This window comes from Amborella trichopoda, chromosome 9 (assembly GCF_054954075.1).
Source record: "Amborella trichopoda isolate Santa Cruz 75 chromosome 9, AtrichopodaSantaCruz75HAP2 v2.0, whole genome shotgun sequence".
Taxonomy (NCBI): domain Eukaryota; kingdom Viridiplantae; phylum Streptophyta; class Magnoliopsida; order Amborellales; family Amborellaceae; genus Amborella; species Amborella trichopoda.
In genome coordinates this window covers 16,357,581-16,381,255 of record NC_142344.1, presented here as the reverse complement: position 1 = coordinate 16,381,255, position 23,675 = coordinate 16,357,581, and the positions used below count along the sequence as shown (strand labels likewise).

The following is a 23,675-nucleotide window of genomic DNA, read 5'->3' as shown; positions in this document are numbered from 1 at the left end:
CTTAAGTTCTGCAGGTGCCACTGGGTAAGGGGCCTTAGGAATTGGGGATATCCCAAGAAGTAACTCAATAGAGAATTCAATTTCCCTATCAAGTGGTAACCTTGGTAATTCCTCAGGAAATACGTCAAGAAATTATCGGACGACCGGAATGGTGTCCAAGTTTATCTTTTCCTTTCTATCTTCTTTAATATAGACAATAAAGCCTTGACATCATTTTCGAAGGAAGCGATTAGTCCGAGAGGCTTCTTTGATTCCTTCGGGGTAAAATACTGGTTGATTGATTCGGAATACAAAAAGTAACCATTTTCTTATAACAATCAACACTTACATGGTATGCAGAGAGTCAATCCATGCTTAAGATCACATCAAAATCTTGAATATTTAGGAGTATTAAATCTACTAACATTTCTTTTTCTTCTATCCTTATCACACAAGATTTGTATACTAGATTGATATTAATTGAATTCCCCATAGGTGTAGCTACCTCTAGAATATATTCCAATTGTTTTGGTTCTACCTTTAAATGACATGCAAAGTATGGTAACATAAACGAATGAGTAGATCCAGGATCAATCAAAACATGAGCTACTTTTTGAAAGATAGTAAGATTACTTTGGATCATCGATTTTGAGGCTTGAGCATTTTGCTGGGTGATCGCGAATATTCTCCCCTTCGTCTGAGGTTTTTGGGCTGCCTCTTCAAACTTTGAATGTTGCTACATTTTCAAGGCAGGACAATCTTTGATCTTGTACCCCAACTTCTCACATTGGAAACAAGCTCCCATTTCCCAATAACAGGGTTTCATCCCATGTCTCTTCCCACAGTTTTTATTAGTGGACTTTGAAATGGCGTTGGCCTTGGCCTTTTGTTTGCTCCTTCATCGATTAGGTGGTGTGGGCCTATTCTAACTTCTCTGGCTTTTCCTCTTTTAGTAATCTTCACAATCTGTTTCAACAATTTGGGTTTGATCTACTATTTCGGCATAAGTTCTTAATTTTAAGACTGACATTCTAATTTGATGGCTGATCTGAGACCCCTTTCAAAATTTTTCACCTTTCTTACCTCATTGTTGACCATGTGTGGAGCAAACTAGGCCAATTCCATAAACTTGCCCTTATACAGTGCTATTGTCTTGTTCCCTTGAACTAATTTCAAAAATTCCATTTCTTTTCAGTCTCGAATAAAATCTAGGAAATACTTTTCACTAAATATCTCTAGAAATACTTCTCAAGTGAAAAGTTTGTTTTCTTGGACCAATACTCCTTTTTCCATCCGCCACTAATGTTGTGCTTCACCTTATAACATAAAGACTGCCAAGGCAACCTTTTTATCATCATGACATCCCATTACCTCAAATATATTTTCCAATTGCATAGTATATCCCTCGGCTTCTAGTGGGTCTGCAGCACCCTTAAAAGAAGGTTGGTTTAATTGCTTAAATTGTTCGATATTATACCCACCATTTCTCGTAGCTGATTGCTTGGGTGGATTGTTGTTCTCCATATGATGTTGCATTAGGGCACCAATATTTTTCAAAGCTTTATGAATTCCCTCCATATTAGCTTCAGCCATTCGAAATTTTGACCTTGTATTAGTCAGTACATACAATAAATATGACCTAGAGTACATTATTTTCAAATTTCCTAAGAATCCTAAACCTCGCTCTGATACCATAATTGTCACACCACAAGTTTTAAAATACTAAAATCCTTCAGATGTGACAGTTGATTCTTAACAAAACAAATATTAAAGGTTTAGATATACATATGTTGATAGAACAAAATTTACAATGGTGAATTTAAATAAAAGTTACAAAGGAGAATTTAGTTATAACTATAATTTCTTCACAAGCTGGTCTTGGTGTGCATTCAACTATGAGACTATAATTATCCTGAAAAATATTTACCATGGTTTGATGAGTTTAGCTACTCAGTAAGTGATCATCATAGTCCTCAAACATAATCATGGTTGGAAGATATTAATACTTTTAAAAAAGGAGATCTATTAAAAATAATACGAGGACAATATTTATGGATAACAATTTCACTTTCAGACATACACAATTAAACATAATCGAAATGATCGAAATGCATATAAACATTTTAACAGAAATGCATAACTCAAAAGATTTCACAAAATACTCTACTAGCATCCTAAGTAGGTCACCTATATACCCCACTAGCATCCTGATGGGTCCAAACAGTCCCTGCAGGTCCAAACATACCTTACCGGCGTATCAGATGAGTCCAAATAGTCCCTACTGGATAGGTCTAAACAAGCCCTACAGGTCCAAATAGTCTTTATCGGCATAACCGAATAGGTCCTAACAATACTTGCAGGTCAGATCATACCTCACCGACGTCTTGGATGAGTCCAAATAGTTCCTATCGGCATAACCAGATAGGTCCTAACCATCCCTGCAGGTCCACTTATACTCAAATTATCCAGGGAACTCTTTAAACATCAGGGAGCAGCAATATCATATATGCAAAGTATCATTGAAATCATTTACATGAATTCACTTGAATCAATTTAAACAATCACTTTCATTGAAATATCTGTAAGTAACCAGTCAAACATTTTGGCAATAATTTTTGAAAGGTAGTAGTTCTAAAAGACATTCTTGAAATCTAACATGATAATAGTCTAGTATTGATAGACGAACTTTTATGAGAATTCAAAATTAAATATGAAATTATCACAATTTATGAAGTTGCCATTTCGTAAATAATCATGTCATAGGCAATATTCTAATCAAGTGCAAAAAAATATTAGTTTTGCAAATAATGCGGCAGCCATTTGCATATGAATTTTACAATGCCTAAATATTCAAAACAGTAGGATGAAATCTCACAATTTTACTAAAAGCGGAAATATCACATTTATTTCTATTAATTTATAGTATCAAAAATTCTGAACAATAGAAAGGAAAAATAAAAATATTTCTAAGAATTTACAGCATTTAAAATTCCTAATAATAGATAAAATATCACAATTTTACTAAAAAGATTATTTTTCAAGACAATGAGGTCCCTTACACATAAAACTTACCGTGTCTAAAATTCATGATAATAGAAAAAAATAATCATTTCATTTTATAAAAAAAACAGATTATTTTTCAAGACAATGAAGTCACTTATTCAAAATAGTGCAAAACTGGATGACTATAAACACTTATAACTAGGGAGCAAGAAATCGCTGTACAGAAAGTTCGCGGTTCTCTGTTCCTCAATAAGAGAGCGAGAGAGAGCACCCTTAATTTATTTTTATCGAGAGAGAGAGACTTCATTGCTTTATTTAGTTAGCAGGAATCTCATGGGCATTAAACAATAGAGAAATGTTTATGAGAGAGAGAGAACGTTCTCGTAGGGAGAGAGAAAAAGTGTGTGCGAACGTTTTGTTTTTGCAAGGAGAGAGAGAGAGTGCAACCCCTTTTTAAAACCCTACTTCTTACCTGTTTTTTTTTACATGATATGTAAAAAAGACATTCGAAAGCCAACAAGAAAAGCCCATGTCAAATAAACGGGGCACATAATGAAAAGGTGAAGTGATTAAAGGAGTAAAAGTATTGATGGTCTCTAAGGACCATAATGCTTATATAGACCATCATACTATAAAGAATTGTTTAAATTTTATTATTTATTTATTTATTTAGGATTGTTACACTCATCGTCTCGTACCCAGGTTTCTCTTTCACATGGGAAGGTCGACCCTTTGGCTTTTCATATATTGGAACCTTTATAGCTATATTTGAGTTGGAATGCACAAAGAGGAAGGGAGCCATAGAAGGGTGCGAGTGCCTATCAAAATAGTACCAGCAGTGGTGGAAGCCACATGTTGTGTGATAGCGTTCTCTATGTTTCCTCTAGTAATAGCCTTATCACAATTCGTTGAACACTCAGAATCCATTTCAATGTCTAGAACAAGTCAACAGAACTTGACACTGTTGGGTTTACGTAGCCTTTAAAGGCCTTAGGAGTGCTTGTAAAATGAAATAATATAGTGGAACATAAACTTAATGAGAGTGTGGTCTTTCATGAACCACATACTAAACAAACGATGTTTGCAGATATCGGACTGTGCTTGACGATCTAGGCTAGTAGGTTGGGAAAAACCCATGTTACTTGGGTATAGAGAACAAACTAATAAGGGTTCTAATGGGTCATCCCTTGACGAGGTCAGAGCATATGCCCAGATGAGTGAGTCGAGGGACTGTGTGACCCTTTTATGGGATGATGGCCTACAGAGATGGGGGCTAAAGCCTCATCCATGTACTATCACACGGCATGCATATTGATAGATCGTTCGGGAAAGCAAGTAAGCCACCTTCAGGGTGAAGCGTTTGCATGTGCAAGAGATACCCCTATGGGCTATAGAGTTGTGGTCGCATCAGGTCTAGGTGACATTGACTTGTCTCTAGCGAATGAACTGTAATCCACAGACTGGGATTGCGACCTCTTGGCTCATCGGCCAAACTTTGGTGATCCACTAATGAGCCCCTATTTGGACTATAGGTCATAGGAAATATTGGGTCGGTTTGATAAAGCAAGTGTGGTCTGTAGTCTACAGTTGAAATTAGAATGCCCCATGATTGTTGATTCCTAAGCTATATGGATCTTTTTCCCGTCATATTAATTTAATTATATTTTTTTTATGATAGAAATTATTTTAGAATTATTATTTAAATTTTTATGAATTTTTGGATATTTTATTTATAAAATTTAGATTTATAAAAATAAAGATATTGATTTTACAATAGTTTAAATGTTCAAATATTATTCTAAGATATTTTTATTAATTTTAAATATATAAAAATATTATGAAGGCCTATTGTACACGTGGGCCCACCATATTTCTAGTAGGTGGGGCCCATGAGTGCCTCCCTTGAGTGGCATGCCCCACCCTTATTCTCTTTCTTATTTTTTGGTGATATGACATATGACCATATGGTTAGAAGATATTGACTTGGTATATCTTTGAAAGTTTTTATGAAAGGATTGAGTAGACTTGTGTTATTTTATGGTATGTACAATATTTGATTATATTTAATTTATTTAATTTATTTAATTTCTATTGATGGTAAAATATTTTAAGAAAGGGGGATAATGGTTCATGCACCTTCCATAATGTTGATGTCCCATCTATGGAATGGATGACTCAAATCTCTCACCCCAAAAAAAAGAGACAAGTCAAAGAAACCCTAAGAAACGCTAATCTTGTTCAAAGCTTATAAAAAAGATTGTCTCTACCTAAAAATCTCTACACCTTATCTCTTGTACCTAATTAAATATTTCTCTCGTATATCCCACAAAGGGGGCACATCGCACTCTCTCATCTTTGATCTCTCTCTCCCACATTATAAAAAAAGAGCTAAGGGTTTAGGCTATGGGGTTTTTCTCTCTCCCATCTCAATTATAGATTTGTGGCTAAGAGTTTTAAGGTGTAGTAAAAAAAAGAGAATCTATCTTTCCCAAACTAGGTTGCTAAGGGAATACACCTAGCGTTTGAGTTTATAGTCATAGGAGTTCATGTTCTATTGGTGTGGTTTGGCCTAAACTTGCTTTCCCAATTGAGATTGAAGGTTGATCATTGATCCCGCGGATGGAGGTGACTTAGTATGAGGTGTAATAAGTCCGATTGAGATAATCTCCGACACTCTTCATTTGTATTACTTGCAATCTTATCTTTATATTCTTAAGCATAGTGTATAGTTATTTCGATGGCATCAAGTTTGAAGATCTTGGTTTTATTGTTATATTGATTTTATTTTAAAGCATGTGTTATTGTAATAAGATCAGAGGAATAAAAATTTTGGATCGAAGAGAGGTCATCTTGAATTTTCTGTGATTTGGTATGTTCTTCATTGAGACATGATTAACTACATTTATCAAGTATACTTAAGAGAGTAATACAAGGCTTGTAGAAATATATGTGGTACTATTATGTGTCTACTTTAAAAAAAAGTTGGTTTGAAAGGGAAAATTCACGAGGGTAGAGGAAAAATATAATTTTATTAGATAGTGTTCATCTTGAAATTCTGCAGTATGATTTATTTTGTGATGTAAATATCACTTATTTATTTTTCTAAAGAAAAAGTATTATTTGGGATTCACACTATGATGTTATGATTTCGTTTTGAGTCTAGTTTTCAATACAAAAGATTTCAGGAATAAATTCTTTGAGGATTGAGAGAAACAAATTTTTTATTGAGAGGTGCTCAACCTGATTTTCTGCTGAGAAAATTGCATTGTGACGTAAATGTCACTAAAATGAAGACTCAATAAATGGTATGATTTAGGGATGGAACTGAGCACTATTTTATATTTTTTACTCTATTTCAATACCCAAAAGGATTCGGAGATAAACTCTTTATAAGTAGAGAGATATCATATTTTTATTATGGGATGCTCATGTTCTATTCTGTAGCAAATTAAAAGATGTATCATGTTAAAGCACATCTTTGAATTTCTAATTATGAAGACCTTTTTTTTAGGGCTCGTTTAAAAATATTTTATAGTGTGCCATGAGTATAGTTTCTTATAGTAAAACTTTAGAGAGAGATAATACAGAGTTGGCGAAATAAGACCCTTGACATGAAAAATGTTCGATTTGGGAATAGCAGAAAGAAGAAGAAACATAATACCTATAAAAGCATATTGGTTTCTTTGAAATGAATGGATATATAGAGATACTTGGTGGTAGCATAGAAATGCTAAAGATCCGTAGAAAAATCGAAATTTTGAAATTTGAAGTCATGGGATGAAGATGATTGTTTCTTCACAATGTGAGACAAGGAGAATCCAAGTGCCAAAAAGATGAACAATTCATGACATGTGAAATCGATGACCAATATATTCTCCATCAGTTGCGCGCTCTTCCAAGATGACAAAAACTTGTCAAACAAATAACTGCAATGAATCAAGAAAGCCCAGGTACCATACTACATGATTTTGAGGTATGAAATCTAACAACATGGTTTTGAGGTATGAAATCTATCACACATTACATGATAAGGTCATATAGGAAAGATGATTAAAAAAGAATACTGTAATCCACAGACTGGGATTGCGACTTTTGACTCATCGGCCAGACTTTGGTGACCTGCTAATGAGCTCCTGCTTGGACTGTGGGTCATGGGAAACACTGGGTTGGTCTGATATAGCAAGTGTGGTCTGTAGTCCACAGTTGAAGGTGAAGTGCCCAATGCCATATGGATCATTTTATCATCATATTAATTTAATTATATTTGTTTTATAATATAAATTATTTTAGAATTATTATTTGAATTTTTATGAACGTCTGGATATTTTATTTATGAAATTTAGATTTATAAAATTAAAGATATTGATTTTACAATAGTTTAAATATTTAAATAATATTCTAAAATCATTTTATTAATTTTCAATAAATAAAAATATCATGGGGGCCCATTGTGCACATGGGCCCACCATATTTCTAGAAGGTGGGGCCCATGAGTACCTCTCTTGGGTGGCATGCCCCACCCTTATTCTCTTTCCTATTTTTTAGTAATATGACATGTGGCCATATGGTTGGAAGATATTGACTAATTTTGACTTGGTATATCTTTGAAAAATTTTGTGGAAAGATTGAGTAGACTTGTACTATTTTATGGTATGCACAATATTTTGATTAGATTTAATTTATTTAATTTATATTGATGGGAAAATGGTTTAGGAAAGGGGGATAATTGTTCATGCACCTTCGATAATGTTGATGACCTATTTATAGAATGGATGACTCAAATCTTTCACCCCATAAGTCACCCAAAATCAATGGTTCATATTGAATTTCACAAGAAGAGGCAAGCCAATGAAAACCATAACAAACCCTAATCTTGTTCAAAGCCTATAAAACGGGTTTGTCTCTACCAAAAAATCTTTACACCTTATCTCTTGTACTTAATTCCATATTTCTATCTCATATCCTACAAAAGGGACACGCCCCATTTTCTCATCTTTGATCTTTCTCTCCCACATTGTAAACAAGGGGCTAAGGGTTTAGGCTATGAAGTTATTCTCTCTCCCATCTCTCAACTATAGATTTGTGGCTAAGGGTTTTAGGGTGTAGTAAAAAAAAGAGAGTTCATCTATATCAAACTAGGTTGTTAAGGGAATTCACATAGGGTTTGAGTTTATAATCAACGGGGTTCATGTTCTATTAGTGTGGCTTGGCCTCAACTTGCTTTCCCGATTGAGATTGAAGGTCGATCATTGATCTCGCGCGATCTGATGGTGGTGACTTGGTGTGGGGTGTAATAAGCCTGGTTGAGGTAATATCCAGCACTCTTCATTTTTATTACTTGCAATCTTATCTTTATATTATCAAGCATAGTGTATAATTATTTCAATGACATCAAGTTTTTAGATCTTGGTTTTATTGTTATGTTGATTTTATTTTAAAGCATGTGTTATTGTAATAAGACCACTTGTAAGTGATCTTTTGCTAAAACAAAAAAGGCAAAAAAAAAAAAAAAAAAATTTTATGATTCCCCAAGAAAAGATCATATAGGTTTTTCTTCCAGACATTGCCCCAAAATAAGGAGTTGGGGGCAGATCGTGAGAAACTCGAAATCCATTGTGGTGAACGAGAGCAAGTCCAAAAGACACATGACACCATGTGAGGCTCTAACTGGGAGCAACTTATCAAGACACTCAATGAAAGTCTAAACTGCGATGACTAGGAGCAAGTCATCCAGACACTTGGCATCAAAATACAAGATCGTGTTCAGGGGCATGTCAGGGAGATACCTAGCACGGTCATAATTGCCTCGTGCACAGGAAGCAAATCAGGAGACACTCGGTGCATGAAAGCTTCGGCAGTTGACAACAAGTCACTATGACACTTAGACACCATCTGCAATAAATTTCCAGCCTCCTACGATGCTCCCACAACTGATGTTGAATGTGCCACTCTCTGATCGCGAGACATTTAGGAGGGAACATTGCTCGGGGGTATTTTTTGGTCTCAAATAAATGTCATAGGACTCATGAGTGATGATGTCTAGTAAAAAAATTCTCGGTTGGATTACTTGAGGAATCACTAGAAATGGCTACAATGGGTAAAAAGACAAAATCAATCTCATGATAAATTAAAAGGTGAAAAATCCTTTTAATATTATGGAAGAAAGCTTCCGGCTAAAAATAAAAAAGATACTAGTTCAATCATGCCCAAGTCAGCAATCGGGCAGTCCAGAAAGAGGCATGGTTAAACTCTAATCAAAATAGCCCAAAATGGTAATTTGACAGTCCATTACTTAATCCAAGTTACCCCAAGTATACCTTCAAAAATTTAGGCTAATTCGAAGCCAAACGATCAAGATATCGTTCGGCAAAGCTTAACTGTTAATTTCACAATATTGATCTAAGGCTAATTTACAAAAGTTCTTCAAGATATACAAATATAAATGGACCGATAAACTTATGCGCAGAATATATCACTATAAGACGGCTACGGTCCAAATTTGAGCCCAATTTGGCATCGGATACAAGAGAAATTACCTCTTGAACATCTTGGACCATAAGTAGGGTCCACTTAAATTGGTCCAACTCTACCTAAGAAATAAGTGGCCAATGAGTTTCAAATTTTAGTGAGATGAAGGTGATGATGAGTAAGGCCTTTGATAAATATTTCAGCCAAATTCGATGTCCAGAGAGGTGATTTTTTGTGAGCCATCTTTAGGGCACCACAGGGGGACTACACAGAAAAGAAGAATATCACATACTGTGTCTATGTTTCATCATCTTCATTGGAATTACAGTAAGCAATGAAATTTTTTTGAAAACGTAAGGGGGTATATCTCCTAATTCCTATAGTCAAATGAGCTCAAATTTATGTATGTTGCTCCTTGTAACATGGGTTTTTCATCCATGTATGAATCCACGGGGTTTTCCATTCGGATCGTGGTCGAATCGACCAAAAATTTAGAGGTTTGCAGCAAGTGATGTATATGTGTCCCCATCACCTCCACTCACTATTGGAGAAATATTTCACAATTCGTAAAACAATTTGAGCCAACCTTTTACAAAAAGCTTCCTAACTTAGAGTCAAACGTATCCATATATGGCAATTCGCAATCAAAATCCAATTAATGGGGTGAATAATAGTAAGAAGCTGTCTAAATTTATGAGACTGTAGTTGTCAAAAATAATAAAAAATGAAAGTCATGTTTCTCTAATCTAGCATCATCTTAAGCCAAAATTCTTGCCAAACATCAGTCTCAGCATTTTCCACAAGAATCTACTGGCGGATCATAAAATAGCAGCAACCATTGAGAGCAATGACTAGATATAGAGATGGGTACATGCTTTTTACCAAAAACGGAAAACTGAAACTTAAAATGAGTGAAACTTCGCGAATTGAGGATGGTTTATTTTTAATATTCTCTTCCTTTTAAGCCATACTTTAGATATTTCACTCCCAACTTTTACTATTCCACCTATGTTCTTTCATATCTATAGAATTCTAACTTTCCAAAATGGCCTTGCCTCCATCCCATTATCTCCAAACTACCCCTTGACTTTTCGTAAATACCCAAATTACCCTCCGTAAAATTCAAAATACCTTCAAAAAATATAAAACCACCAAAACTACCAAATATTCCCATAAATCCTAAGAAATTAAAATTCCCAAAATACCTTTATGAATTCCTAGATCCAAAAACCAAAAACTTCTATAACCCAAGGGAAACCTTGGAGTACGTGCTTCCAAATTGGAAAGTTCATGAGCTCTTCGTCAAGATTTTAGAGGATACATGGGGCTCTCATGAGCAATCGGCTTCTTCAGACGTTTGAGGTTTCACCTCATTTTGGACTGATATCACGACCAAGTCTTGGCGAGAAGGTTTCCCCAGATACAAAGTGCTAGTGGTCTAAGAGGTTCTGGGTTCCGCCTTATCTCAGAGATAACCCCCACCCCCATTGCCACCCCCACCCTTTTGTATTTGCTTTTTTATTTTTATTTTGGGAAAATGACCTTTACGCCCTCCCCAAACTTCCATCCCCATTAGTCCATTGGGTTCACCAAAATCCCTTATACCCCTTCAAATTTAAACTTTTGGGACTGTTAGCCCCCTAATTACGTTTTTCTTTTTATTTTTTTACAAATTTGATCTTTTTATTTTACAAAATTTTCCCTTCCCTTTCTCTTCTGTTGCCTAAAACCAATCTCACCTCCGTGGATTCCACACTATAAATTTAGACATGAAAAAAAAAATAGAAAAGAAGAAGTTTTCTTTAACATTATGACCTATTTTACAATTATATCAAATAACGTTTGAACTTGAAAATAATTAATCAAGATATTTGTTACTATTGTTAATGGTTATTATTATTTATTTATTAAAAAACTCTATCAAAATACTTATACGAGATGAAATACTTAACAATTAATATATTATTATTGTTATTATTGTTATTATTATAATTATTAATTAATTATAATTATTATAAATTATTATAATCAATAAAATTTATATATCAAGTCACAAAAAAATTATGGATGACTAATGTAGGGGTTTGGCATTCTATAAAACAAAGAGATCAAATTTGTAAAAAGAACAAAAAATATATAATTAGGGGGTTAATGGTCTCAAAGTTTAAAACTTGAGGGGATGCAAGAGATTTTGGTTAACCCAAGAGGTTAATAGGAATGAAAATATGAAAATTTCTGAGAGGGGGTTGGAGGTCATTTTACCTGTATTTGCTTTCTTTATAAACAATAAAAATATTGTTGTTTTAATTGTGTATCTCTGATTACGGTTTTTATCCCGACTATTGAGTCTCTACTCTACTTGCTAGAGTGCTACTCCTCTCTTATGCTCGCTACATTGGTCCACTCTGCATTAATAATGGAATTTTGTGAAGACGAGGATGGGAACTCTATTAGAACTTCAAGGTCTCTCTCAAGGGGGCATATCAGTAGATGTACGTACCCTCGCTTACGCAGAGTATCTAAAAAGCCTCAAATTGAGATAGAAGAGAGGAAGAGAGAAAGGTTTGTATTCCATTTTTAGAGCATACTCTTCATCAGAGAGCTATTGGCTTGAGGTTGTCCATAAGAGCATCCATTTTTGAACCCATTGAGCTATTTATCGATAGCTTCTTTTAAGTTCATCGGCAATGAGAGCACTACAAGCCCAATCCAATTTGTGAGATTCTTGTTACAACTCAAGGTAATGGCAAGGTTATTAAATGAATCCGGCGACAAGATTATTGTATGACTTAGGTAATTATCAAAGTAATAATACCGCCTTATCTTCCTCAACCATCTTCACCCCCAAAAATTCTCAAGTTAACCAATTATGTTCTTGAAGTCATTCAAGTGTTCCAATGTTTTCGTAACTCCGCGCATCCTCAAAAAATACAATTTTTCTTTTAAGAAAATCTAATTTATGAAAAACTTTATTTCGTACACGCATTCGCCATAAATCCAATTTTGTCTTTTCTCCTAATATATTAAATAATATTTTATATGTTCGCTTCTATCAATTCTTCGCCATAATTATCCGTCATACTCTCCAGATTCTGAAAGTTTCCTTGCAATGCTTTATAAATGCCTTGCTGTACCTATATGTCATGGACTTTTAATTTATAAAGTCCAAGAATCTTTCCTCCCATTAAACTTTGCCACTTCAAATTTGTATCTAGTCATTTTCTCTAAATTGGTACACGCTTCCTTTGAGCTCTAATATCATTTATTGGGAACCTAGACTTGTTCGATTGCCATTTGTTGTGTTAACTTCCAATATAACAAATTTAATACCTTGAAACCAACTTACCTATCATGAACAAATGAATTTCAAGAAACTCAAACTCTGTAATAAATTTGGGTAAAATGGTATGCAAATAAGAGAAGTAAAATATGAAAACTCAAAACCACAACATCATATAACAAACCACAATCTAAACACCACCAACACACAAATGTATGTGGTTCGTACTAATCGGGCTACATCCACAGGCCCAACCAACATTCTTATTGAATCCATCTCCATCACCATGGCTTTGCTTGCCATGGGAATTACTAAGGAAAGCTACGAAAATAGGGCGTAATAGTAGCTGTGGTTTTGTTAGAACGCCAAATCTCAACTTCGACAAAAGCTCTCTCACTCATAATAACTATTTTCTCTCTCTCTCTACACGGTGGCTTATAAAATCCCCACCAATGGTAGTTTTTACAATGATCATACAAGCCTTTTGACTAGGAGGAAAATAATGTTGGGGTGATTTTGGATAACCATCCAATACCCACTCTACTCCACAAATTAAATAACAAGGAAAGTATCATTGAAGAGTTTATAATTAAAGGAGCCAATGATCTCGATTAACAACTGTGGGTTTATCTTTTTATTTTCATTTCATTTGATGCCTCCTCAAAAGGAATTCTAAAAACTTCCAAGCTACCCTTGTTTAGGAATGAGAAGCGTGAAGAATTAGGGATATTTTAATAATTTTACCTATAATAGGTCAAAACTGAAGGTTGAAATACTTCTGAGGATTATAAGTAAGGAACTCACTATTCAAGTTTTCTAATGAGGAACAATTAAAGGTATTTATATAATTTGGTACATGCTAAGCATTTGGGTGTCAAATGATAAAAATATGTCTAGTTGCTCCTCATTACTAACCCTAAACAGTGCGTTCCTTATTTGTGACCATGAATAAATAGATTAGGGCCTCTTAGGCATCAAATGACTGAAAACCCCTTATTATTCAAGCTTCCCATTCTTGACAAGTGCGGTTTGGGAATTTTAAATTTTTTTATTTTTAGGAAATGAAAACAAAAAAATCGCCCCTCAAACATTTATTGGAATAATCCAATTGAATGATTTTGTGAGGTTTCAACCCATTCAATGATATTTACCCTAAAATAAAGGAGAAAGTTCATATTAGAGGGTACCTGAATTTGTGCAATTGTTATTTTGGACACCCAGTATCCAAACTTGTCGCTGAGTTAAAATAAACTACGTGAGTAGACTCCGACACCAAATGTTTGAATTCACTCACTTAGATTCCTTTTTAATGGGAGATAGATTCAGACATTGGGGTGACTAAACCTTTATCCCATAAATAAATAAATAGATAACACTGACTCAGACATATAGTATCTAAACTAGGGGAAATTTGGAAATAAAAAAAATAAAATAAGATCATTGCATAATATAAGAATGAACTGTTTACTATAAGACTATTTACCTTTGATACAAGGATGTCTCAATCATGAATAGCCATCCAATGTGCAATCTGACAACTTGGATGCATCACAAAGTTCGAAAAAAATTTATGTTGAACTTTGAGCCTAATAAATGGAAAACATACCACCACTAATTTTATAACCAATTTTTAAGATTAATCGTAATATCAAATATAAATGGTCTTATTGAATTCCTATAGGAAATATCTTATCCCTTATTGTAATTTTTTTTTTTTTTGATAGAAAGTTCACTAAATTTTATTGCTCTAGAATGAAATTACAGATTCCGAAACGGAAACATCAGAAAGAGTAGTACCACCTTTGGCAAGGAAATCTGCCAAGGTTCGCCTCCCTATAAACGTGAACAAAGGAAACAGAGAGGGACGTGGATAAATCCAAGATTTGCAACAACAATGGTTTCAGTTCCTATGGGAGAAGTTGTTCCTTCTTGCACCACAATATCACATTAAGAGAATCCCCCTCTAGAATGAACTCATGCCCCAATTTCCTGTCCACAATAGTACGCAGACTAAAAAGAAGGGCAGAGAGTTCAGCGAAGTTAGCAATCCGAACACCAAGAGGACCTACATAAGAAAGAACCACATTTCCATCCTAATCTCGAATCACTCCTCCAAAGCCAGATACACCCGGGTTGCCTATCAAGCTGCCATCGAAATTTAATTTATATACCCCTTGTGGTGGTGGCCACCATCTCTCTTTAGGCCTACATTTGATGAAATTCAAGTGGAAGATATCACCAACATTTCTTCTAACATCTAATTCAGTGATATCCTGCCCCCCAGAGTAATCGAAAGAAAAGACCAAATACAATGCAGAATTCTATCCAAGACCTTTTCACAAGACAAAGTCACCCCTTCGAAGACTCCTATTCATCTCTTTCCAAATTTCTCAAAGAATGACTCCTCTAACAATTTGCCAAGTAATAGCCCCTAGCTTCGGAAGTGGAATTGAGAGGCCCTCTATTATCCCTACTACTGAGAGGGGCATTACCAATGCAACTCCCAAATTTGTGAAAAACTATCTCCAAATATGGCTAGCAAAGGTACAATGTAGGAATAGATGGTTACCTGACTCCCCATCCGCCTTACACAAGAGGCAAATATTTGGTAGAATATTTCCACGCTTAATGAGATTATCAATAGTGAGCACTCGATCTTGGGCTGCCAACCATAAAAATCCTTGAACCTTCAACGGAAGAGGCCACTTCCAAATCCTAGCAAGAATTGGCATAGACTATCTTACACTATCGTTGGAGAGTAAATAATACATGGATTTAACTGAAAAAATGCCATTCTTATCAATTTCCCATGATACTTCATCATTTGCATTCAAAGGAATATAAACATCTTCCAGCATCTTAAAAAGGTCAGAAAATTGAGAAATGAGAAAAGAGAAAATAAGGAATTCTATTATATGGAAGATCTATATTCCAGACTATTTGGTCACCTCGGTGAGCATAATTGGCTGAGACAGATGCATCTTAATTAACCACTATTTGACACAACAATGGAAAAAGGAATTTCAGTGGAGAATACCCTATCCATTTCTGATTCCAAAAGTATATATTACTTCTATTGCCTATACATCATTTAATATCTCTATGGACGAGTCCTTTACACAACAGAGATGGTTTTTGAGAGTCAAACTCCTCCACCACCATTTACAGAGCAGAGCAAAATTAATCAGCTTGATTTTTCTGATGCCAAGGCCTCCTTCCTCCTTTGGTATGCGAACCCTATCTCATCGCAGAAGGTGGAACTTTTTCTTATCTACAGAAGATCCCCAAAGGAAGTTCCTCATCATAGACTCAATCATCTTTGCCACCGAAATAGGGATCTGAAGAATAGACATTTGATAGATGGGCAGGTTTGATAATCATGCCTTAACAAGCGTAATTCTGCCCCCAAAAGACAAGTATTTGAACTTCCAGAGATCTAACTTCATTTGAATGCGTAGAAGAATTTTGTCCCATACTGCAATGGGGAGCCTACCAACAGATAAAGGCAAACTCAAGTACGTAATATGAAACTTATCCATCTTGCAACAAATTCCTGAGCCAAAACAAAAACATCATCCTCTATGTAATTAAGGCCCACCATGCTACTTTTTGTAAAATTTATTTTTAAGCCTAAAGCATTTTAACAACACTTTAGAAAAACAACAATATTGGATACTTCAGTTCTTTGAGCTCCACAAAGCAAAAGTGTGTCATCTGCATACTGAAGATGAGAAACTCAAGGGTCATCAGTAGGAAGCTGAAAACCTACAAAATGACCATTACACATCACTTTGGAGAGCATTAAACTGAAGCATTCTACATAAATTACAAAGAGGAATGGAGAGAGGGAGGTCTCCTTGACGCAGTCCACGGGTGGCTTTAAAAAACCAACCGGACTACTTTTATAGATAACCGAGAAGTGTGTCGAAGAAATGCTTCCCAAAATCCACTATCTCCACTTATTACTGAAACCCATATTTCTCATTATTTCAAGTAAAACCTTCCACTTTACTCTATCATATGCCTTCTCCATATCTAATTTAATGACCACTCCAAGATTGCCATCAATAATTTTAGAGTGAATGTATTCTTGTGATATTAATACACTATCAATGATCAATCTATCCTTTGTAAAAGCCGATTGTGGTCCAGAAATGACTTCAGGTAGAACCTCCTTAAGTCTCTTAGCCAGAACCTTAGCCACTATTTTGTAAAAGCTCGTGAGCAGACTAATAGGTCTAATATCTCCCAAAGTAGCGATCATTGATTTCTTTGGTATTAGAGCAATAAACTTAGAATTCGCACCCTTAAACAACTCTCCTCTCCTCAAAAAGCCCCTTGTCATTTATAAAAGCTTTGAACTAATAAGACTCCAGAACTTATAAAAAAAGTAAGAGGGAAACCGTCCGGCCCAGGTGCCTTATTACTAGGTAAGGCAAAAACCACCTTTTTTAATTCCTCCATCGACACCTGCCTATCTAAAGCTGAAATAAAGTGAGGTGGGATAACTCTAAAATCCACCCTGCTGAGCCTAGATGCGTGAGTGACCTCCGAAGAGAATGCCCGTTGAAAGTGATCAACAACAGCTTGAGATATACCCATACTGTCCTCTTGATCAACCCCATTCATAGACAAACCAGAAATATTGTTTTGACGTCTCCTTGCATTGATAATACAATGGAAATATTTTGTGATTAAACCCCTTTCCTTAAGCCACTTAACCCTCAATCTTTGTCTCTAGTATACTTTTTTCACCCTCCTAAGCTCCTGTAACTCATTGAGTTTTTCACTTCTCTCCTCTGCCAACTCCTCAGGCCATTCACCAATCTGATGCATCACAAAGTCCAGGTCGTCAATAGAGAGCAGAAGCGCATCATTCTTGCACTTTACGGAAGAATACTTTTCCTTTTTCCACTTCAAGAGTTCATGTTTAATATTTATCAGTTTCTTATGGAGTTGATAATCAAGTGATCCAGTGGTGACTGAGTTCTCCCATGTACTTTTTATAATTTATAAGACATCTTTCTCCTTTAACCAAGCAATTTCAAACCGAAAAGGTCTAATACCACCAGAGTAACCCTTAGAGGTTAACAAAATCAGAGTGTCGTCAGAAGAAAGTCTAGGGAGAGCTCTCACAGAGGCCAATCGAAAAAATTATGACCACTCGGGGGATACCAAGAACCTGTCAATTTTTGACATAGAAAGCACGATAGAGCTTCCCTTGGTCCAAGTGTATTTAGCCCCTACTATTGGATAATCAATAAGAGCATTTTCTTCAAGAAAACAATTGAATAAACGCATCGAAGACGAGATAGAACCCCCAACAAGAGTTTCTTCCGATCATCTTGTAAAATTAAAATCCCCCCCAATACAAATAGGAAATTGAAACTGTGCAGTAACCTCTGACATATCAGAAACAAAACAAACATTTTGAGCTGAAGTTTGTGGTCCATAAACATTTATACGCCCCCATTGAAAATCAGCTTGAGGACCCACAAAGCCAACAAGTAAGACAAAGTATTTTCTAACAACTGAAAAGGAAAGCAAAGAAAGATCCCATAAAATCCAAATCCCCCCTGACTGTCCTACTGCATCAATACCCACAAAGACTACTGCTCTATGACCCCACACCTCCCTAACCCTAAACAGAGTAAGGCTAGAGAGTTTGGTTTCTTGCAAAATTAGAGCAGTAGGTCTATATTTACCTACAAGAAACAAAACATCTTTTTTTCTTTTGGGATCACCAAGACCCCTCACGTTTCAAGACAACATTAACATAAGAAATTAAGGGTGAGAAGAACTTGAACCATCCTCCTTTGGCCCAAAATTGAATTCTTCAAGTAGCAATGCCTCCTTCACAGCTTCCCCATCACTCTCCTCTGATGACGATAAAGAAGAAGAAGACTCGGCCTCATTAACTTCCACATCTCTGGTCACCACACCACCTGCATTAGCTCGTTTTCCACGCGCAATTAGTCTCATAGACGATCACGTGTCCTTCACAGGGCTTTATCCCTCTTCTTCTTAGATGCTACGTCCTTCATGAGAGTGACATCAAAGACACCCCCATCCCCAGTACCCTGATTTTGCTTCTTCAACAAGCCCCTCTGGATTTTTTTTGCCTTAAGCTTCTCTATAAGATCCTTAAAAATGACTCCTATGGGAAGGTTGAAGTCCATGCAGCTATCAAACACCATAGAACTCACTACTTCTCCAGCTGCCTTGCTATCATCGTCCATCAAAGGATTTGGTACATAATCCTCTCCTTCATCTGCATGATCATCATTCGCCTCTGAGAAGCCTGGCTTAACCTTGGATAGGTGAAGGAGCAGATGCTGCTCCTCCCTGATAATAGAGAGTGGGGTAGCGTCCTCTGAGTCCAAAGTAGCCAGAGCCAGATTTCCATCTTCTGAAAGATTGTTCTCCTCCTCAGTAGAGGTCACCACATATTCTACATTCTCATTTACCTCCATCTCCTCAATTAGCTCAACATCCTCTTCTATAACTACCAGGGCCAGAGCGTTAATCGCAACTGGATCAAAAGGCAGCTGCTGAGAGATGCGCTTCTTCTTGACAGCCCTACGAAAACACAATGGATAAATGGCAGCGAGAAGAGCAAACACTACCTGAGGTGTCACTTCTTATCTCTGCATCTCTCTTAAAAGAGCTTCCCCTTTGCTGGACTTCTCGACAGAATTTCCTTGCTCTAAGCTGTAGTATGGGAGATAAGGAAAAACTTTAGATAACGAACCATCACCGCCTCTTATTGCCAATGACAAGAAAGCTTAATTGCATAGTACTGTCGAGTATAGCAAACCTGATAAACCCGCGACTTTATCCTGACAGCCCGATGATCCTTCCACTACCTCATCATCAATCCCGCCAACTTGACATTGTCTTTCCTTCATGACTTTATTCGGTAGCCCCTCACATACCTTACTTGGACCCTCAGCAAACCTTTGTAGACTTTCAGGCGAGTTAACATCCGTTGGCTGTAACGCAGGCGTAGAAGGCGTTAAACATCTAGTTGGGATCCACCATTTATTTATTTTTAAAATTTTAAATTTCCTTGTAGAGTGTCTAAACTTTCGGGTCCGTTCCAACTTAAACTGATCGGAAACTAAGTTTTTCAGTGTAGATCTACAACGCCTAATCACTTCTTGCCATCCATTTTCACCATTGAGCTTAGTAGCAATATTCTCAGCTTTTTTAATAATGGCGCCTTCCACCTGACTTCTGGAACTACTGTAATAGCGAAACACTCCTTCCCCACTTTTAAAGTTAAAAATTTAGGAATGATGAACCCCTCTAGTTTTCAGATACGTACCCTCACAGATCGAAGATCAACTCCAGAAAAAGCCAACTTGTCTATGTCACAAAATTCTCCACATTTGTTAGCAAGAAGACGGAAAATAGAGATGGACCACGCATGAATAGGAATACCAAGAAACCTAGCCCAAGCAGTACTTTCACTAAGATATGATTGATGCAAATGGGGTCTCCAAAGACAACAACTACCCTTTAACCTGAACAAACTTGTTTTTCAACGCTGAAGCAATATCCTTCTTTGAAAGAAAAAAAAAGATGATCTTATTATCACCCACAATTTTGACTTTAGGTGCATAAGACAAACTCCAGCTTCTCCTAGCCCAATCCGAAAGCCCTAATATATCTGTTGATGGGGGGAAGAAAGAACCCACCACTGGGAATGGTGCCTCTGCTAACAGACCACCTGTCAAATCAAGCCCAATGCTAACCACGGGCATGCCATCACCCTCAACATCTTCCTCTACATCCATCGATAATTGGTCAACTCAAGATACCCTCTATCTCTTTCTCTCTCTCTCTCTTAAAATAGCTCTCACAGGCTAATGACTCTGCAATAGTTGCAAGCATCTTTTGTCACCAAGAAAATGAAGGCACGACAACCAAGTATATTAATAACTCCCTTAACCTTAGGCTTCACTCTCAATCCATGGGGTTCTTCTCTGATAAAGCTTCCTCGTATTCTTCCTCTTTTTTTTTTTAACTACAAAAAAAACCAATGCTACTTTGAACTAGAAAAAACAATAAATAAAGTCAAAGTGGTTCTCCCTGCGAATGAAATGAATCTCATTTCTGCCGCAAATCCAATAGAAAAACCCCTTTTCCAGCAAAAACTGCATCCAATTCCAAACCAAAATGTCTCCAAATTCGGGGCCTCAAATAAATCCAGTCAAGGTCCCTTTAAAAATCCGGCCACAAAACGCTATAACCAACAAAAAAAAAAACAAAATCTAATCATAAGGGCCTGAAACTTCCTTTCCAACAAAGACACGCTAATTCTTGGCTTTATAACAAACCCTAGATCTACAATTTCTAAGGTGCAATCGAAACCCTAGATCTCCATTAAAGAGAGGGAGAGATCAAACTAGAGAGACAAAGTTTGTGTCGAAAAAGGATTAGGCCAAGTGCACTTCTCAGCGAACTCAACTCCTCCGTGTCCTTGGCATCACGTCTTCGCCCTCTCTCTCGCTATGAAGCCCAAATCTCTCTGACCCATGGCTTTGGGTGCTTTGGTTCTTCATCAAATGAGTTAGAGCAAGAGCCGAGAGAGGCCTCAACGCCATTGATGAGCGCTTTTCCACTTATCTTGCTTAGAGTTCGCAACTCATAGCAAAGGCTTCCAGGACTCTCCTGCTATCGACATGCATACTCTAATGTTACTTTATATGGAGCCACATAGTTGGCCAAATAACCAGCAAGACTCCTCTCTCCCTCTCTCTCCAACATTTCAGTTTTATTGTAACTTTAAGGGTGTGGTTTGCATAAGGTTACAACTTTGAACAATCAAAGTAAGGCGCACCTTCAAACTTTGTCATAAGATGCAATTCTGATATAAATTTTTTTTACGATAGCACAAAAATCTATTTTCATCTCTAATTATAATCTTATAATCTTAAAGGAAACTTATATAAATATCCATAATATTTTTCGCTTTTATGAAAATACCTGAAACTTTCCATTATTACACAGATGTTTATTTTTTCAACTTCATAACACATTTTTTTTTTAAAAAAGATTGAACTATCTATTTTTAGTTTTTGAAAAACCAAAATTTTTTAAATTTTGCGTTTTGGTAAACCGAATTTATTTTATTTTTTATTTTTGAAACACTCTATACCTTTCCATGCATTCTTTCTCCTAGAACTTGGTCTGGGTGTCCCTCTTGTACTACTCCATGAACTTCTTCTTTACCTTGCAATCGAAGAAATGCCGGGTTATAGGTTCTTCACTGTGTTGGCTTCTATAATTGCATGAAAGTCTTGAAAATAGACAGTCCAGATAATATATTACAAGATGTATTATTTTTTTACTGAATTTTTTTTTTTCACATCTCGATGTCAAGCTGATCAATTAAATTGTTTTCTCTATAGTCACACATCTCCAAATAGCTCTCCCCATTTGTGCCATTGACGGCCACAAGTTATGGGAGCCAAAAAAAGGTCTCGATAAGAACTACAAGGGTCACCTCCATTGAAGTCATCATTGAGGGTGGTGAAAAGAAAAGGAAAATGCTTTAGAAAAAAATTAGCAGAAAAAGCCAAGTAAGTAGAGCTAAAGATTGGTTAATAGAACAATCAACTATAATTAGAAATAAATCCTCGAAAATTTTATGTGAGAGAAACTACCTTTTAAACCCCAAGGCAATGAGAGAGAGCATGACAAAAGAAAACAAAGAAAGAAGGGCCCTGCTGCCATTTAGTCATGGGCTTATATAGAGAGAGAGAAAACAAACAAGAAGGGCCCTGCTGCCATTAAGTCATGGGCTTATAGAGAGAGAAAACAAACAAGAAGGCCCTGCTTACCTACCATAAAGCAAATCGATGATTTGGCTTTCAACCCTAATTGAAAAGCCCCCTTCTGATTTTCCGAAATGCATCACTATAATTAATGATGCCAATCATCTACTCTATTCACTGCAACGAGAATGGTTAGAACCTCATTTACAGAGAAATAGAGCATATTCATTTACGAAGAAATGGGTGCATATGGGAAGGAGAATGGCAACAAACGTAGGAAGGCAGATGAAGAGTGAGAAAGGCACTTTCTATAATTCGGTGGAGGGGTTTCTTGGGTTACTTTCTAAAAAGTAGAAAGAAGGTTACCAGTTTTGCCTTCGCCTGCGCTCTGCACCGTCAGATTACATGGACGGTTCAGATGTAAGTGCCTGTGTAATAACGGTTTCTATCCCGGCCCCACCAAAACCGGATCCTTATGGAAAAGAAAGTAATAGGAGATGCTTCAAAGGAGTAGAGAATGATACAATCTTTAAAAAAACGCCAAGTCGAACCGGACTCACCCGGTTCGACTCGGGAATCGTCATGGACGGCTCGAACCGCTAAAAAAATCGGGAATCATCCAGTTCTAGAGAGAACCGGACGATTCTGCACAGTCACTCGCCGATTCACAGTATGAAATCGGCGAGTCCCGTGAAAAACACAGGCTGCACAATGTTCTTCACTGGGATTTTTTGAAATTTGTCATTTTTTGATCATTTTTTTTGTTTTTTTTGGCATGTGATCTAACTTGCAGGCTTTAAACAACTTTATTCAGCTTTTAAACGGATTAAATGATTGAGAAATTTTGTGTTTTTGGATAACGAAACTTGCATTTTGAGAGTTTCCGCATTTCCTTGTGTTTCATGCCAAATAAGGCATAAATCTTTCAAAATTTGTAGGCATTGTGATCGTAAAGTTGTTCATCAAAACCTTATGTTACTAATTTGTGATAATCGTTGCAAAAAACAGAGTTTTTTGGAGATTGAAGGCTCTGGTTCACAAAACCAAGTAAGAAGTTTGGGTTTTTTTTTTTTTTTTCTGCCATATGATTAATTTAACTGCATATTTTGAAGATAATGAGTTCAATTTGTAAGGTTTTTAATCTTTATTGTGTCTATTATGAT

At 36.2% G+C, this 23,675-nt stretch overlaps 1 protein-coding gene across 5 annotated transcripts; it reads right to left on the bottom strand.

Annotated features, from left to right (window-relative positions):
- Positions 1-16,502: 16,502 nt before the first annotated feature.
- On the bottom strand, positions 16,503-22,824 carry LOC110006381 (uncharacterized). 5 transcript variants are annotated; one of them, XM_088848489.1, is made up of 4 exons: positions 22,579-22,824; positions 21,894-21,967; positions 19,548-21,409; positions 16,503-19,441 (listed from the first exon to the last, which is right to left on the bottom strand). In XM_088848489.1, the coding sequence occupies exon 4, from the start codon at positions 19,201-19,203 to the stop codon at positions 18,730-18,732; it is 474 nt and encodes a 157-aa protein (XP_088704615.1). In that variant the 5' UTR covers positions 19,204-19,441; positions 19,548-21,409; positions 21,894-21,967; positions 22,579-22,824; the 3' UTR covers positions 16,503-18,729. The 5 variants fall into 5 exon arrangements, with proteins under 5 accessions (XP_088704615.1, XP_088704614.1, XP_088704616.1 ...); XM_088848488.1 differs by having other exon boundaries at positions 16,503-21,406; XM_088848490.1 differs by having other exon boundaries at positions 16,503-21,409; positions 22,583-22,818.
- Positions 22,825-23,675: the final 851 nt, after the last annotated feature.